The following is a 16,219-nucleotide window of genomic DNA, read 5'->3' as shown; positions in this document are numbered from 1 at the left end:
TGTCATTTTGACGAAAAACACAACAGATTGACAGCAGATTGGCAGCACTAAAGTCAAATTCAAAGCCAACTACTACAAATACTTGGTCTTATCATAACAAATACCAATAAAAATCGAGTTTTTTAAAGTACAAATTGATACAAAGTTATTAGCGTCAGACATTTACTAAAATATAAATAAAATTATTGGTAATTTACATTTTTGTTGAGCAGCCTGTTCAAAAATAGCCAGATTTGGACAATCTCCTTTAAATAACAAATGTATCGCTGGGTTTGAGCGGTGCCGTTAAAGTGTGATATATCCATAAAGGTCATGACATATTATCCAGGCATCGTGGCGACGTGGCCGAGCGGTTCCTGTTTGTTTTAAGGAGGGAACTCATCCAATATCTTCTCCAGTCTTGGGCGAGGAGAGATGGAGTGTCAGACTCGTACTGACTAAAAACCACCCCGTTCCCGCTAGGTAGTCCGCAGATCCGGCTCGGCATCAGCCCATCGCCCATCTGAGGCGTGCGACACGTCGCCTACACGGAGTTTACAGTGTGCTTAGCCTATGTTGCATAGTAAAAATACATCTTTGTTATAGTGAAATGAAAATGAATAAAATGAATCCATTAGTTTTTGTTTGATAACATTACATAGGTACAAATTCAATCCTATGATCAATAATCGATTGAAGGTACAAACGTACAAAAACACACACATGTTTAATCTTTATAATATTAGTATATAAGAAGATAGTAACATTACATTTCATATGAAGGCACTTCTCCGCTCACCCCAGCAGGGAATGAAAAGCGTAATATTATATTGTAACTCCAGTGTGTCAGTAGGGCACAAATGTTTATAAAACTTAGTTATCATATAAAACATTGTCTTAGATAATATCCATTTTATTTAGTTTTTTTTTTTGTTTTCGCAATCGCATTTCACCTCTTCACCTCAGAAGTAAAAAAACTAGTAAATACGTTGTAAAGATACTTACCTAAATCGTACCTATAGATAACACATGTATGTATATTATGTAAATTTCTTAGAGGACTCGCCCTTATGTAAAATCACATGTGCATATTCATGATTCTATATATAAGTAGATAGATATTTAACTTGAAGTAATCTCCTTTTTCTGTTTTTAAAATAAAGAAGACAACATTTTTAAGACCTTTGTTACTATGTTGGAAATATTTAAGGGGTTATTTAGGAAGTACAATAAAAAATTTTGGTAATCTATAAATAATACTTCAACTTCATATAAATTATAATTATTAACTTACATTTATTACAAAATTACATTATCTGACCACAAAATGTCACGCACTATTCATAATCACATTTCAGAGAAATAAAACCTAATAAATCTATTCAGGAACGCTTCTTCTCAAAGTGTAAGCAATCGTGTCGAGGGGCTGCGGGCTTAGATTTGTTACCTGCCAGCCACCATCAGGGTATACCCTAGTACTGAACACCACCTCTCCTTCACCACAGAACAACTCCAAGGAAGAAGCATCCAAAAATATCCTCCATTGCTCAGAACCCAGAGGAAGCCATTCAACTTGTCTGATATCACCTTCTCTGTCCACCACGACCTTACGGACTTGAGGGTCCCATCGCAGCACAACTTGACCACCACCATTGCTCCCTTTGATCAACAACTCAATATTCTGACTCAAGTCCCCAGTTATTAAAAGTTCTCCTGTCTTGTCAAACTGGACAAATTCATTTTCCATAAGATTACCGTCCCATACTGTCTCCTCTCGCAGGCTGGTTATTGCTTCAACTGGTTTCATCACAATACGGTTGCCCACTAATTCCAGCTCCCTGACAATAGTCAAGGCTCCTGCCCACCCGTCAACATCTTCTGGGTGAGGAACGTCCCACATGTTAAACCATGCGACTAAGTACCTCTTTCCATCTTTTTCAGTGGTAGTGGCTGCGTAGAAATCATGACCAAAATCGATTTCTTGAAAACTAATTTCTGGAACGAATTCAAAAGTTTCGTAACTGAACTTCCCGATTATATAGCCTGTTTGGTGAACATTCTTGTACCTGTCACCTTGTGGAACCAAACCCTGAGGTGACATCAAGAGAATATGTTTCCCCTTAAGCTGGAAAAAATCTGGGCATTCCCACATATAGCCCATGTCTCCCGAGGACTCTCCTATAACACTTAAATATTCCCAGCTGATCAGGTCAGGAGATCTGTAAAGCAACACCCTGCCTCTTTCGTCATCAGTCTTGCTGCCAATCACAACATACCAGTGGTCGCCGTGCTTCCATACTTTAGGGTCTCGGAAATCTGGAGATCCGTTAGGTGAGTAAGGCAGAACTGGATTACCTTCGTACTTATGGAACTCTATGCCGTCATTACTAAACGCCAAGTACTGTGTCTCGTTGTAGAAGGGTTCCTCGTCGGTTGTTGTACGCCCTGTATACATTAAAACCATTTCGTCATCTTTAACGACAGCACTGCCTGAAAAACACATTTCATCTTCTGGGACTAAAGCTGTGGGGAGTGTCTTCCAGTCCACGAGATTTGGGCTTACTGAATGGCCCCAATGCATAGGTCCCCATTGGCTCTCATATGGGTAGAATTGATAAAACATATGGAATTCGCCTTTGTAGAACGAAAAGCCGTTGGGATCGTTCATCCATCCTACAGGGGGCGCCAGGTGGTAGTGCAGTCGGTATCGGGGGTTGATCTCTGCCCTTTTTTCTTCTATATAAGCTTCTATTTCATTTATCACAACATTATCTTTTATAGTTTTTAGATGAACTACCGCGATGAAACTGAGGAACACCACGTATCTTAGAAGAGTCATGATTTAAAGATATGTCATCTCGTGTGGTAATCTCTTTATATAGTAGTTTCGAATCTCGATAAAAAGTTTCAAGTGTTTTGTTATGTGATATGATGATTCATATCAGCGATGAATTGGTTTTTATACTAGATCTCGCGACTAAACGAGTCGCAGCTAAGATCTAGATTACAAGATTAGATAACGCGTTACGTCTGTGGATAGGTCTACAATTTTAAGTTAGAATGAATGCACTATGTTGCAATATTATGCAAACTCGGTAACCACGGCATAATACATACATACATACATATCGCCTTTAATCTCCGAAGGGGTAGGCAGAGGTGCACATAATGGCACGTAATGCCACTGTACAATGTACACCCAATTTTCACAATTTATGCTGTAAGTCCCATGTGGTGGTGAGCCTATTGCCATATACTGGGCACGTTTCCAGACTCCATGGCATAATGTTTCACATTACTCACAAATATTACTATTGAGCACACTTTCAGGTTCGAACCGTTCGCTCCGAAGTATTCGCCAATGAAATGGCAAACTACACTACAATAAGAATGAAGTCATGGAATTTTAGGCATGAGAGACAAAATAACATAATTATTAAAGTTTAGGTTAAAATCAAACAATACTAAATATAATACGAATAATTTATTAATTTAAAATACAAAACAGTTCTTGCACAACTACATTATATCATAATGAAATAAATACATAAATTTGAAAAAGAAAATAAAATTGGTAAATATTATTGAATTACTCAGGTACACTTCTTTTCAAGGAATACGCCACCACATTAACTGATTGAGCACCCAGATTAGTGATCTGCCAATTACCGTTAGGGTAGGCTCTAGAACTAAACACTACTTCACCTTCACCGCAGAACACTTCTATGGAACTAGCATCCAAGAATATTCTCAAAGACTTTGATGAAACTGGTACCCATTCTCCCTGCCTTATGTCGCCTACCCTGTCCACGATCACTTTAGCAGCAGTCGCATTCCACCTCAAACCAATCACCTCGGTATTATTTGCAACATTATTAACCCCCCTGATGGCCAAACTAATATCTTGCGTCAAATCAAACGAAACTAGCAGTTCTCCTGTTTTTTGCAAACCAATTATGTGATTATTTTGTTCTAGAGTCCCGTTATAAACCACTGTCTCTCGTAGTTCAGTGATTGCGTCAATAGGTTTCATCAGAATCCGATCTGCCTTTAATGTCAGCTCTCTAACGATTGTCATGGATCCTGCCCAGCCATCTGCACGCTCAGGGAAGTCACCATCCCACGATCCCATCCACGCAATTAAGTACCTCTTATTATTGCGCTCCATTGTCTGAGTTGCGTAAAAGTCATGTCCGTAGTCAATTTCTTGGAATGCATACTTTTCTACAAATTTACCGGTTTGGTAGTCAAAACTTCCAATTATGTAACCAGTCTGAAACTGATTGTGGTACCTGTCTCCTGACGCGTTCATACCTTGCGGAGACATAAGGAGAACGTAGTTCCCACTCAACTCAAAGAAGTCAGGACATTCCCACATATATCCCAGGTCACCATTAGATGATGCTACGACGTTCAGGAACTCCCAGTATCCTAAGTTCGCTGATCTGTAGACTAGAACTTCTCCTGTATTCTCTGCGGTTTTACTTCCCAAAACAACATACCAGTAGTCTCCATGTTTCCAGATTTTAGGATCTCGGAAATCTTTAGCAGAGTTTGGTGAAAATGAGATGACAGGATTATTTTTGTATTTGGTGAAGATCACACCATCGTTGCTGAAAGCGAGGTACTGTGTTTCATTAGTGTCTGGATCTTTACCTTTGTGAGCTGTGTATATTAGTACGAGAGTGCCATCCTTTTCAATAGCACTACCTGAGAAGATCTGTTCTGTCTGTGGCGCTAACGCAACTGGCAGCTGTGTCCACTCCACTAAATCTTTACTGATGACATGTCCCCAGTGAATATTTCCTGTCGACGTATTGTAAGGGTAAAACTGGTAAAACAGGTGATAGTTATCTTTGAAGAAGGAGAATCCGTTGGGGTCGTTCATCCAGCCGACTGGTGGGGCTACATGGTAGAGTTGTCTGTACGTTGGGTCAATCCGTGGTTTCGTTTCATTGATGTATAATTCTGCTTGAAGTTTGAGCTCAGTTTCTGCGGCTGTTGGAGTGAGGTCACACGCGAGGCTGGCCGCCAACACACTCAGGAGCACCACGTATAACTTTAGAGCGTCCATGGTGGACTGTATCGTCATCACGTGGTTAATCACATTTAAATAGCAGTGATCACAAGTACTGATTGCATCGAGTGCATCGATTAAAGTGTTTTGTTATCGATATGTATAATTATTCTGAGAATAGATTGTAACCGTGCAGGTACCGTGGTCTTTCGAATCGCTTTATGTTGCTGGTCTTTAAACTCATGGAGAGTTTCCGTGGAACTGCACATATTTGATCACAAATCGACAGAGCTACAAAGTTAGATGAAATAATTTACACTAGACTACATTGTTCCCTTGTGCATCCCTGGTGCATCATTGTTCCCATCACGGGTGCGGATGGTGAGGGCAGTAGGTATAAATAGCATCCTATTTATGATGGCAGCAAGCTTGATTGTGTGTTTGTGAATTACTGCTGCAGTGTCAGCAGCACCTATCATAGTACAATTGGCCTAATCCGGAGCTGCGGACTAACTAGTGGATTTACCAGGGCTCCGGCCCGAAGCAAGAATAGGAACGGGGTGGTCAGTAAGAGTCTGACACTCCCTCTCGCCTAACCCAAGGCGGGAGAAGTCATTGGATGATTTTCCCCCTCAAAAAAAAAATCATAGTACAATTTAGTTTGTAGGTTAAGTAGTTATGTGTGTGTTACTAATAATGACTGCCTCGCTGGTCGAGTGGACGCAAATGCGACTGCCGGACAAAGGGTTTCGGTTTTTCGAAATATTCTCAGTAGTAACACCGGGTCTAGAATAGTGCCCAGTATAATACTATGGCAATAGACTCATCCCCTATTACATGGGACTTACAACACAAATAGTGAAAAGTGGGTGTATATTGTATAGCGGCATTACTGCCGTAATGTATAACTCTGTCTATCCCTTCGGGGATAAAAGGCGTGACGTTGCATATATAAAAACTATGAGTTATGTTACTTAAAAATAAACAAATAAATTAAATTGTTAATTGTTCCTTTCCATACACATATTCCTAAGACATATTAAAGTAAAAATTACTTTCAGAGACACATTTTTTGGGCTTTAGTAGACTAGAATATCATATTCAACTCCTGTTCCACTACACTCGAGATATTTCTTTACATGACGCAGGATATGAATCACATACTCTACTGCACTCGACTGAAGTACGAACCACGCGACACAGGGGAAATACTAACATCACGTTTTTGTTGACAAAATCCCAATGTATCTTGTATCTTCCTCATCCATATCGGTCAAAAACTTCCACTACTGAACCTTCCCCATGACTTCCAGATCAGTTAGTCTCTTTGTGTGATCCACAAATTGTTGTTCTGGGTCTGAGTATGATATTTTTGTGAATTCTTTTTTTTTGTAAACTAATATAGACTTGAATGGTATTTTCTACCTGACTACTCTGAGGAGAATCACTTTTAAACAAGCTTGGGCTGCAAAGTCAAAGTTAAAGGCAAAATAATTTATTTCTGATAGACCAGGAAGGCACTTTTGAACGTCAAAACAAATATATTAAAAAGTCTGTCTGTCGGTCAGTCCTCTAGTGAAGCTATTTGCTCGTTCCAATGTGTAGATTCCTATGGAGAAGAACGAGCAAGAAACTCCATAGGTTACTCTTTTTCAATCAGATTCACAATACAATTCTTGGTTGCTTGCGAATAACCACAAGCGTTACCGTAGCTTTGGCTCGAAGCAGGAGTAGGAACAGGGTGATTCAGATGGGGCTCACTAAAGCTGTTGCCCGATACAGAGACGCAGAAAACTTAACGGGCTGCCGGGGCTCCGGTTCGAAGAGCAGGAGTAGGAACGGGGTGATGTTTAGACAGTCCGACACTCCTGCCTCACTCACGGGAGGAGTTATTCGATAATTTTTTCCCTTCAAAAAAGATCATAGTGTAACTGGCCTGCCATTAAGTAACAAATTATGTTAAACGGTTTTATTGAACTCATACTGTATGGTCATCAAGATTAAGAGTATGTAAATATCAGAGCAATTGGACGTCAGGGAGGAGGTTAAAAGCCAAGTACTAAAAGACCCAACGAAACAAAGAAGTCAGGCTAAATAAAACCGTTTAATAATAATAAAAACCAGTATTAGCTTCATAGCTTGTGATGCCAGTATCGATACGAGTACCATTAATCTAGATTACATGTGAGTAATTACTGTACCAAGTGGGGGCCTTGAAACCCAAGGTATAGGCTGCTAAGTTTAATAATAATTTATCGTGGTGATGTACACGTCACTGGGGATGAACAGAAACCTACCAGAAACTTGGTAAATAAAGTTAGAGTAAAATTTTTTGATAATGAAGGGAAACTAAGGTGTATGGGAAAGACTAGGGTGTATGGGACTAAAATAGTGGCCATTTTCAGCACCGATTAGGGGCACCGAGTACTCTGAAGACCTGGTCCGGAGCTCCTATGGTGCAACGCGTGTTATGGCACATAAAATTAGAGTAGGTACCTATCTACAGACTTGTTAAGAAATAAAAGGAAAAAGACTAAACAATATTAATTTCATCGTATAAAACCAAATGATGTGTTTTTTTTATTAATTTTTTTATTGTATCGAATCTGGGGGCTTAGGTACTCTTGAAGTCCAAGTCCGAATCATCGATATTGATATTGTGAAATTTCGTACTCTTGAATCAACTATGGTATTGAGTTTGGCTTTATATTCCGTACTCTGAATGCCATGTTAACAGCTACGATTGGAGTTGTATAGTTTTATAATTGATTATTGAGATTTTATTGGATTGAAATTGCATTGACATTGAGATTGGTTTCAAGATTAAGCGCCCTTATGTCTTTTGCACATACTTGTGACTACTCAACAGATAAGGTATATCTAGTCAAATTGTGTGCCTACATATATATATATATATATATATATTTTTGAGGGGGGAAAATCGTCCAATGACTTCTCTCGCCAGGGCGAGGCGAGAGGGAGTGTCGGACTCTTACTGACTAAAAACCACACCGTTCCTACTCCTACTTGTCGAGCCGGAGCCCCGATAAGCCCGGTAGGTAGTCCGCAGCTCCGGATCAGGCATCAGCCCTACTGGGCCCCATCTGTGGTGGTATATCACAGCATTGGAACACATTTTTGTTGACCTTACAAAACTTCAGTCCGAATGGGAATCGACCCTATGATACGTCACACAGAAGATCCCCTACCAACTACGAAAACGATGCAGTCAAAGTAGTACCTCAACATAATTAAAAATATTCATTAAAATAAAACAATTAACAGCTTTCCGAACATTAAAAATTCACCCAAAGCTTTCTGATCTCCCTTCATTTCGTAATTACACAGAAAGATCAAAAAAAAACTTTTATTTTCATCTCGCTACTACAGAATCAACCTTTGAACAACCAAGTATGTAGAATGATGAAAAACCACTTGCCCTTCCAACAAATTAGGCCTGAATGTAATTAATTACTAGAAATTTAACGTTGCGAGTAATTTTAGGGTCCCGGAGCCCTGTAATTTGGACCTGCCGAGCCCAAATTCCAAGTTATTTCCCCACTAACAATGGGAGGTTTCCGATCAATCAAGGTGCAAAACGGAAGCAATTACAATGGCAGCTATAAATTAAAATGGTGTGTAATGGCAGGTCACGTTTCATTAAACTTAAAGAAACGTATTTTTTCGACACCTTCATTCCTTCGTTTGGCGCGGTGGCTGGGCAACCGACTGCCCCGTAACGTGTAGCGTGTATTCCTACACGAAGCAACTCTTTGTGTGATCTACAAATTGTTGTTTCGGGTTTGGGTGGCATGTGTATGTGAACTTGTATATTTGTTAACGCGCCTGCGACACAGGCAGAAATCCTAATACGGAGCAACGTTTTAAAAAGAACTGAAGATGTAAACGTAATGTAACATTCTAGACTGGATATTAACATTAGGACTAACTCAAAACTCCCCAACTCGATACTTAAACGCAATACCCTGCGATCAACAGACACACTTGCTACACCGCACCAATGCGTACATTTTTACCTAACATAATTATCAGTAACATAGTATTTTTTCTCGTAAACATTCAACTTGATATCGATTGACGTCACTTGGTATTTACGGACAAATATTCTGTGACCTTTTGACCCGACATTTAGTGTTTCAATAATAGCCTTCTAACACTGTTGTATTGCATAATAATATGCAATTCAGCGTCTGCAGCTGAGACGTAGTATTTAGATGGAGTCTGTCCGTATTGCTTAGAGCGCAAAATGCAAAGATAACTACAATAACACAATCATTATGACGTAAGTACACGCCTTATGTTTGATTCAAAGAACATAGTAAATGAAGAACACACAGAAGCACTTATCTCTTAGTTATAATTGGAGACATTGCCTTACACTGGGTGCAATTCCAGACTTTTTTATGTTATAAACGAGCAGACGATTCATCTGATATAAGCAATCGCCTCCGTCTATGGACACCCGAAAAACCAGAGGCGTTACAAGTGTGTTGCCGGCCTTTTAGGGATTGGAAATTTAACGGTTCTTAAGGAAGATTGGGACAGGGCACAAAGTCAAAGTCAAAGTCAAAGCATTTATTTCAATTAATCCTAAATTAGGCACTTTTGAAACGTCAAATTGAATTGTCCGTCAGTCTGTCTGTCAGTGAAGCTAGGCGCTCGTTCCAAAGTGTTGCTTCGAATGGAGAAGAACGAGCAAGAAACTCCATCGTTACTCTTTTCAAAAAATGTTTTTTACAATATCTCTGATACATTATTTGATCATTTACCTATTGTCTATATATGTAGGAACAATGTAACGACAATACGACGTCAAAACTATGGGACAATAAAACCAATTTGTAAAGAATATAAATTAAAAAAGCGGGTTGTTTCAAACATAGTGCCCACATATGTACACTTACAATTTTGAAATAATGCTTCTATACAAATAAAAAATAATCTTTAATTTAATTTTTCAAATAAAAAAATAATAAATAACTGCTTGATGCCACAGGATCCCTAGACTACATTGGAATAAATTACTACTTTAATTTAACGTGTAACTAGTGATCGTCTTAGAGCATTGTCTAGTGTGAGCGAGTGTCCAGTGGAGCCGGACCAACATGCTGCCACACATTTTTATCTTCAATATAATCTGACAGTTTATAATATGCCTGTTTACACAGTTCACGCTTTATACAAGATTTAAATTTTTTCTCGTTCAGATTCAGTATGGTGGTTGGTAGTTTATTGTAACACTTAACACAAAATCCCATGAAGGATTTCTGCACTTTGGACAATCGGAATTGCGGTATAGCTAACTTATTTTTACCTCTCGTATTAAAATTGTGTCTGTCGCTTCTTTTTTCAAACAATTGTTGATTTTTTCTCACGTACATAATATTTTCGTAAATGAATTGAGAAGGCACTGTAAGAATGTTTATAGTTTTAAATAGTTCTCTCAAAGATTCGCGACGGGGCAAGTTATATATTGCTCGAATAGCTCGCTTTTGCAAAATAAAAATTGATTCTACATCCGCAGCTCGCCCCCACAGCAAAATGCCGTAAGACATTATGCTGTGAAAATAACTAAAATAAGCACACAACGCAAGCGTGGTTTCATATCGGTTTTCTGTGAGGTTGTGGTATCACTCCAGTCTGGCTCGACCGGATTACTTGATATCACTTAATCTTCTATTATTAGTCTATACTATAACTAAATATACTTGGAAAACAAAATCAAGGCCACTCGCTCAGCAGAAGGGCTTGCAACCACAAACATATTTAAATACATCGGGTAGTGTCAGACATTGCGCTACTACAATAATAAAATAGGAAAAGAAATCTTCACACTTCAACTGCCAACCCACTTTCAGCAAGTGTGGTGATTAATGTTCAAACCTCTGCTGCGTGAGAAGAGCTCTTTACTCAGTAGTTTTAGGCTCTGGTGTAGTGTGAGATCTCCATAATAGGTACCAACAAGCCTGATTACCTAATACAGGTGTATTCAGAAACTTGATTACAACTTGATTCATAAGTTGATTATTGTTCATGTGCGTTGTTCCTAATTGCCATATTAAACGTAGCACATTAACCTGAATAAGCTTCTTCAACAGTAGGCTATTAAACGCAGAAGTCATTTTTCATTTCTAAAATAAACGGCACTTTCTAAGAATAACTGTATCAAACAATGAGCTTTACTAAAAAAATATCTTCTTACATGATCTTATAATTATCATAGCTCTATAGATTTATATAAAGTAGCTATTTATTCTTACGAGAGTAAAAATACAAAAAGGTGTTTAATACATTGGTATCATACCCACTGACTGACGTAAGGTGGTATTGCAATACACCTGACTATTCTTCTGATGAATCTATTTTTGTTTAACTGCCTCACAAAATAGTACCTTTCCCAAAGTACTTCAATTAAAGGTAATTGTTAATGTTATTCTCAGAATTAAAGAAAGACAAAGTGTGATTTGGTGTCTAGTCTATTATAATAGGCCGACCCTCTAAAAGTCTATCAAAACTCGCGATCTTATCCGAGATATTATAGTGAATATATATAGCACAAGTTTGTGTATGCACAAACACAGGTGCAGTCTCTGCGCCATGATCCGGAGCTGCGGACTACCTAGCGGGTTTACCGGGGCTCCGGCTCGAAAAGCAGGAGAAGGAACGGGGTGGTTTTTAGTCAGTAAGAGTCTGACACTCCCTCTCGCCTCGCCCAAGGCGGGAGAAGTCACGGGATGATTATCCCCCCTCAAAAAAAAAAGTCTTTGTGCCATCACTCTCTCAACCCGATGGAACGACAGACCGACACATCCGAAGAGAGGTCAGCCGCTAGACCAACAGCTTTACGTGCTTTCATTTCATAACAAAGTACCCGTCTGCCGACTCCATCAGGTAAAAATAAAGCGAAGTACGTAAGTAAAACAAAATATGTATTACAAAATAAAAATAATTTATTAACAACTCTTAATTATTAATTACACAACTTCCTCCTAGACACAACTGTTACAAATAAATAATTATCTAAGCAATAGGCGTGACCTCTCGTAGTCTCGACTCTTATCCATCTAAATCAGGTCAAGGCATTCCAAGAAAATCATTGTAAACATTCGCAAATTAGTCTAAATATATCACAGACTTATCAATACTCAGTATAAATGCATAGCCGGAAGTTGAAGCCATGTTTAGCCTTCCTGCCGATACCCTTGCGCCTTGGTACGCGTAACCTCCAATGAAGGTCTCCTCGAGTTTACTTCGTTTCCACTTTTATTTGTAGAAGGAAATTAGAACAGAAATACAACACGTGGTTAGAAGGTAATCAGAATGTGAAGGCGATAATATATTCTCCAGACGATTCTTGACTTCAGATTAAATCAATTCATGCAGCTCACATACATATAATTCTCAAAATGATAAAATGTAAGTATCCAAACTGCAGAAAAATCTGTCTCAAAAACGCTGAGAAACTTAAAAAGTATCTTCGTTCTATGATGTCAAACCTTGATCGGCAATTTTAAACCAGTCATAACCGGTATCTCCTCAAAATCTCACAGTAAATGAATAGTCAGGCATGTGCGCCTCCAGCGAACTTAAGATCTCATTATTCAATAGCCTGGGTGCGTCAATCGCCCATAAATAGTCCAAATGGTTGAACTTCTCGTCAGGAACCAGGAACATGTCAGGCTTCACAGGCAACTTGTCATAAAGTGCCTGCACGTCCTTCTCACTTGATAGCAAGTCGTTTTTAGACCAGAACAACTTGATCGGAAGAGTTACCTTACTCAGGTCATAGTCAGGAGGTGACTGAGTTCCATAAACTCTCCAGTTTTTCCAGTATCCATAGTCAAACTGCGCGAATTTTCCAGAAAGTATTTCTTGCGAGAAGTGTACCGCTGTCTTCCAAGATGTTCCTGTACCCAGATGTGACAGGAAAACTGGTAGCAAGGTCTTGTTGAACTGCCTTTCATTAAAACCACACAAGTAGAATACAATATTCTTGCAAATCAACGAATCCATGTTCTCTCCGCTACATGTGCTCGATATCTGACCAAGCGCTGAGTTTTTGGGGATGAACTCGTAAGTACCTTGCAGTGAGTCGATGTATGCCAGGTTACTGGCAATTGGTGCCATAGACTTGAGCGGCGACTTCATGTCAGATAGATACACCACAGGAGCTAACGCAAACCCAGCCGTCAGGATGTTGTTGTACTCCGGCCTCAAAGTCAACATTGCGAAAAGAATAGTAGTTCCCATTGAGTGGCCGATGTAGCTGATCTTAGTGTCGGTGCCTTTTATTTCCATAATGTAATCTATAACTGCTGGAACATCGTACAATGCCACTTCGTGCCAAGAGAAGTCCCAATATTCTTGTGAATTCGTCTTGTACCAAACATGATCCTTAGAGTACCGGTTCCCTCTAATGTTGGTCATCCAAACATCGTAGCCTGCATCAGCTAGGACGTAGGCGAGTCCTTTGCCAGGCCCGTTCATGATCCAATCAGCAGAGCTTGCGAATAAACCATGTTGTAGGAGAACGGTCTTCGGGGAGACATCCGAATGACTTCTGGACCGTGGGATTCTGTGCATATTGAGAACATATCCTTGAGAAATGACAGTGTGTGTCTCGCATATATATCCGTTTCTGGTGATTATTCCTGGCACTGATAGTATTATGTCCGGGTTGTCCAGCAGGGAAGATTCCCTAGAGCTGTAGGTAGAATCCACGAGGTGTCTTCCGTTTTCTTGGATATCGTCGACATAGTCATTGAACTTGTCCTTGAACATCCGCTGCTGTTCCTCCACGTAGTTCTCGACGGAGTCCTTCATGTTGGCAGCGTCGTTGTACCAGGATACCACATTGTCACCTTGTTCTTTGAAGAAGCTGTTGAATGATGGAACCAGGGACCAAGAGTTGGGCGCGGCTGAGGCTGCGCTCAGGGTAACTAGGAGCAGTGCGATGTGCATGCTGATGCGTGTGGGTTGTGACTGTGCGCGAGCCGCTGCGGCATCAATAATATAGCAGGAGGCCGCGACTGACCCCGGAGATGGGGTTAACACGTCACTAGATAACATTTAATTGTCTGTTATTAAAAAAACCCGTGTCATTTTTATCATGTACTTGTTTCACACGGAGTCTTTTCGCAGAATGTACTAAATATTGTTACTGTCTATTAAGATAATAAAATAAACAATTATAATGAGCTATTTGTCACCACTTGTGCTATAGATTAGGGTGGAATTTTAAGTAGTTCTCATAATAAATAAGTCTTGATGTAGGAATTGAGGTCGTCGAAGTACTCACAAAAAATCCTTGTAGTCATTATGAATGCATATTTACTCAGTTACTGTGTGTATTGGTTTGGGTAATTTGTATTAATCATCTTCCTTAATGTGTAGCTACTAATGCTGTGTCAATAACTTCCAGCCGGGGATACCCTCTTATCATGTTTGTGGGAAAATTACTTTCTTAACTATGTCTCGTACCATCCCCTTCATTTCTCCGTACTCTACATTATACCTACTTAGTTTTCAAAATATTGTGTTTAATCTGGACTTAGACTTCAGTACCGTAACTTAAGGATTAGCTTCCAACACTTTCTTTTAGTTATATTGACTTGATCAGTCACACTTAAAAACTACAATAATTTGCAGGCAACTTACGAGTCCCTCTACTTCTACTCCGTTACTTCTAGCCGTATAAAAATTAAAAGAACATTAACATTAGGTAATAATCTTTCTAGATTTGTACCCAGAAATAAAAAAATAAACGCTATCAATGTTTTTATAAACGTTTAACCTTTAATGTGTTTAAGTGATATTAAAATTCACGTTTTTTGGTCTTAGGCACACGCATTGTAATAATAAGATAAACATTTAGGTACTTTGCACTCCACAGTTCCTGATACAGAAATAGGAACTCGTCAAAACTTAAAACTAGGTAACATTGTGATGTCTTTGTTGAGAAAAGAATAAGATGAGAGAAAAGATAGAGTTCTGGAAGATGCTAGAATGACATCAGATAGGGGAAAATGGAAGAAGATAAATTTTGCTCACCCCAAATAGCGTGAAATGGAAGTAGGAAGACAGAAGCAAGTGTGGTCCCTATCTATGCAATAAACCGGTGATCAGGGAGCTGGTCATTAATCCCTGACGCCTCATGTATCTATAAACACTATAACTGTCTAGTTATATGTGTTCGAGCCACACAATAAAATTTTAAAATGCAGAATTCTTGAGTACATGGCTCTACCACCGTCTAATGGTACATGGATGTCTCCACTTAGTGTTTTTCTCAAAATCCGGATGTTTACAAATCAATCTCATAAACAGCCAATATCGGAATAACTCTGTAGGTCACATTAGTTCCGGGAAGGAATCGAACTTAATACAATGTTAAGACAAATTATTTTTTATTTAAACTTTTTTTCTTCTCTATTCATTTACAATCAGTCGCCAGACTATGAGCAAATTTGTTGAAAGCCAAATGCTGTTTGGAGTGATTACAGCCATTGTATTACGAATATATCTGCAGGCATCGCAGTCTCTTATTTCAACTTGATGTAGGAAAGTAGTGACGGCTCGGAATTTGAACACTAATACATATAATTAATATCTTAAAACACGAAATTTTCGAAGCGTTTTTATGTAAAAAGAGATATTTACGGATTGAGCTAGAGACTAGAGAATGAAAATGACGTAGGTACTGAAAGAGTTTGATCTTGAACATGATTAATTTTTGAAAATGGTCAGTAGATACGGTGCCTATCTCAAATAGTGTACAAGGCGGGATTGGGACTACGACTTATAATAACTGGCGATGGGCGTTACATTTCATAATAATTAATCGATAGACAACAATAAAACGCGTGATATGATGCTATGTTATGTTATTTTATGTTAAAAAGCAGAGTTACGCACGTGCCGTGTAAGAGAAATGAAGATTGCAGTACATTGGGGTCCCTGCGCACGCGTCACTATACAAGACATAATAATATTGGTCTCGAGATAACGTACGAACACATGTTGTTCTGCATTGCTTATTATTATTCATACTATTTGTAATTAACAGCACATTCACACACGTATTGTTGTTATTTATTACTTATATTTATATACGCAGTCTCTTTTACATAGCTCTTTACTTTCTTATCGTACTGTTTTGAAGAATTGATTCCAGTAACTGAGCGCAGTTACGTTTGTATTTTT

The 16,219-nt window shown here is 38.9% G+C and overlaps 2 protein-coding genes across 2 annotated transcripts; both read right to left on the bottom strand.

The window, feature by feature from the left end:
* Nucleotides 1-1,239: 1,239 nt before the first annotated feature.
* Nucleotides 1,240-5,071, bottom strand: LOC118264484 (uncharacterized). Its single transcript, XM_035577003.2, has 2 exons — nt 3,642-5,071; nt 1,240-2,786 (listed from the first exon to the last, which is right to left on the bottom strand). Exons 1-2 carry the CDS (start codon nt 5,069-5,071, stop codon nt 1,358-1,360), a joined length of 2,859 nt encoding a protein of 952 aa, XP_035432896.2. The 3' UTR covers nt 1,240-1,357.
* Nucleotides 5,072-11,947: 6,876 nt separating this feature from the next.
* Nucleotides 11,948-14,019, bottom strand: LOC118264538 (lipase 3). The gene has a single exon (XM_035577071.2). The coding sequence runs from the start codon at nt 13,976-13,978 to the stop codon at nt 12,554-12,556; it is 1,425 nt and encodes a 474-aa protein (XP_035432964.2). The 5' UTR covers nt 13,979-14,019; the 3' UTR covers nt 11,948-12,553.
* Between the last annotated feature and the right edge of the window lie 2,200 nt (nt 14,020-16,219).

This window comes from Spodoptera frugiperda, chromosome 26 (genome assembly GCF_023101765.2).
Source record: "Spodoptera frugiperda isolate SF20-4 chromosome 26, AGI-APGP_CSIRO_Sfru_2.0, whole genome shotgun sequence".
Taxonomy (NCBI): domain Eukaryota; kingdom Metazoa; phylum Arthropoda; class Insecta; order Lepidoptera; family Noctuidae; genus Spodoptera; species Spodoptera frugiperda.
Note: the sequence above shows the minus strand (reverse complement) of the source record. Positions and strands in the feature narration are given on the sequence as shown.

What these genes read in the sequence shown, in the direction of transcription:
- LOC118264484 (XM_035577003.2), bottom strand. Translation starts at nt 5,071, where the DNA reads ATGACGATACAGTCCACCATGGACGCTCTAAAGTTATACGTGGTGCTC. An exon ending in GCCTACCCTAACGGTAATTG is followed by an intron (nt 2,787 to 3,641) that starts GCAGATCACTAA and finishes GGTGTTCCTCAG; the next exon opens with TTTCATCGCGGTAGTTCATC.
- LOC118264538 (XM_035577071.2), bottom strand. Translation starts at nt 13,978, where the DNA reads ATGCACATCGCACTGCTCCTAGTTACCCTGAGCGCAGCCTCAGCCGCG.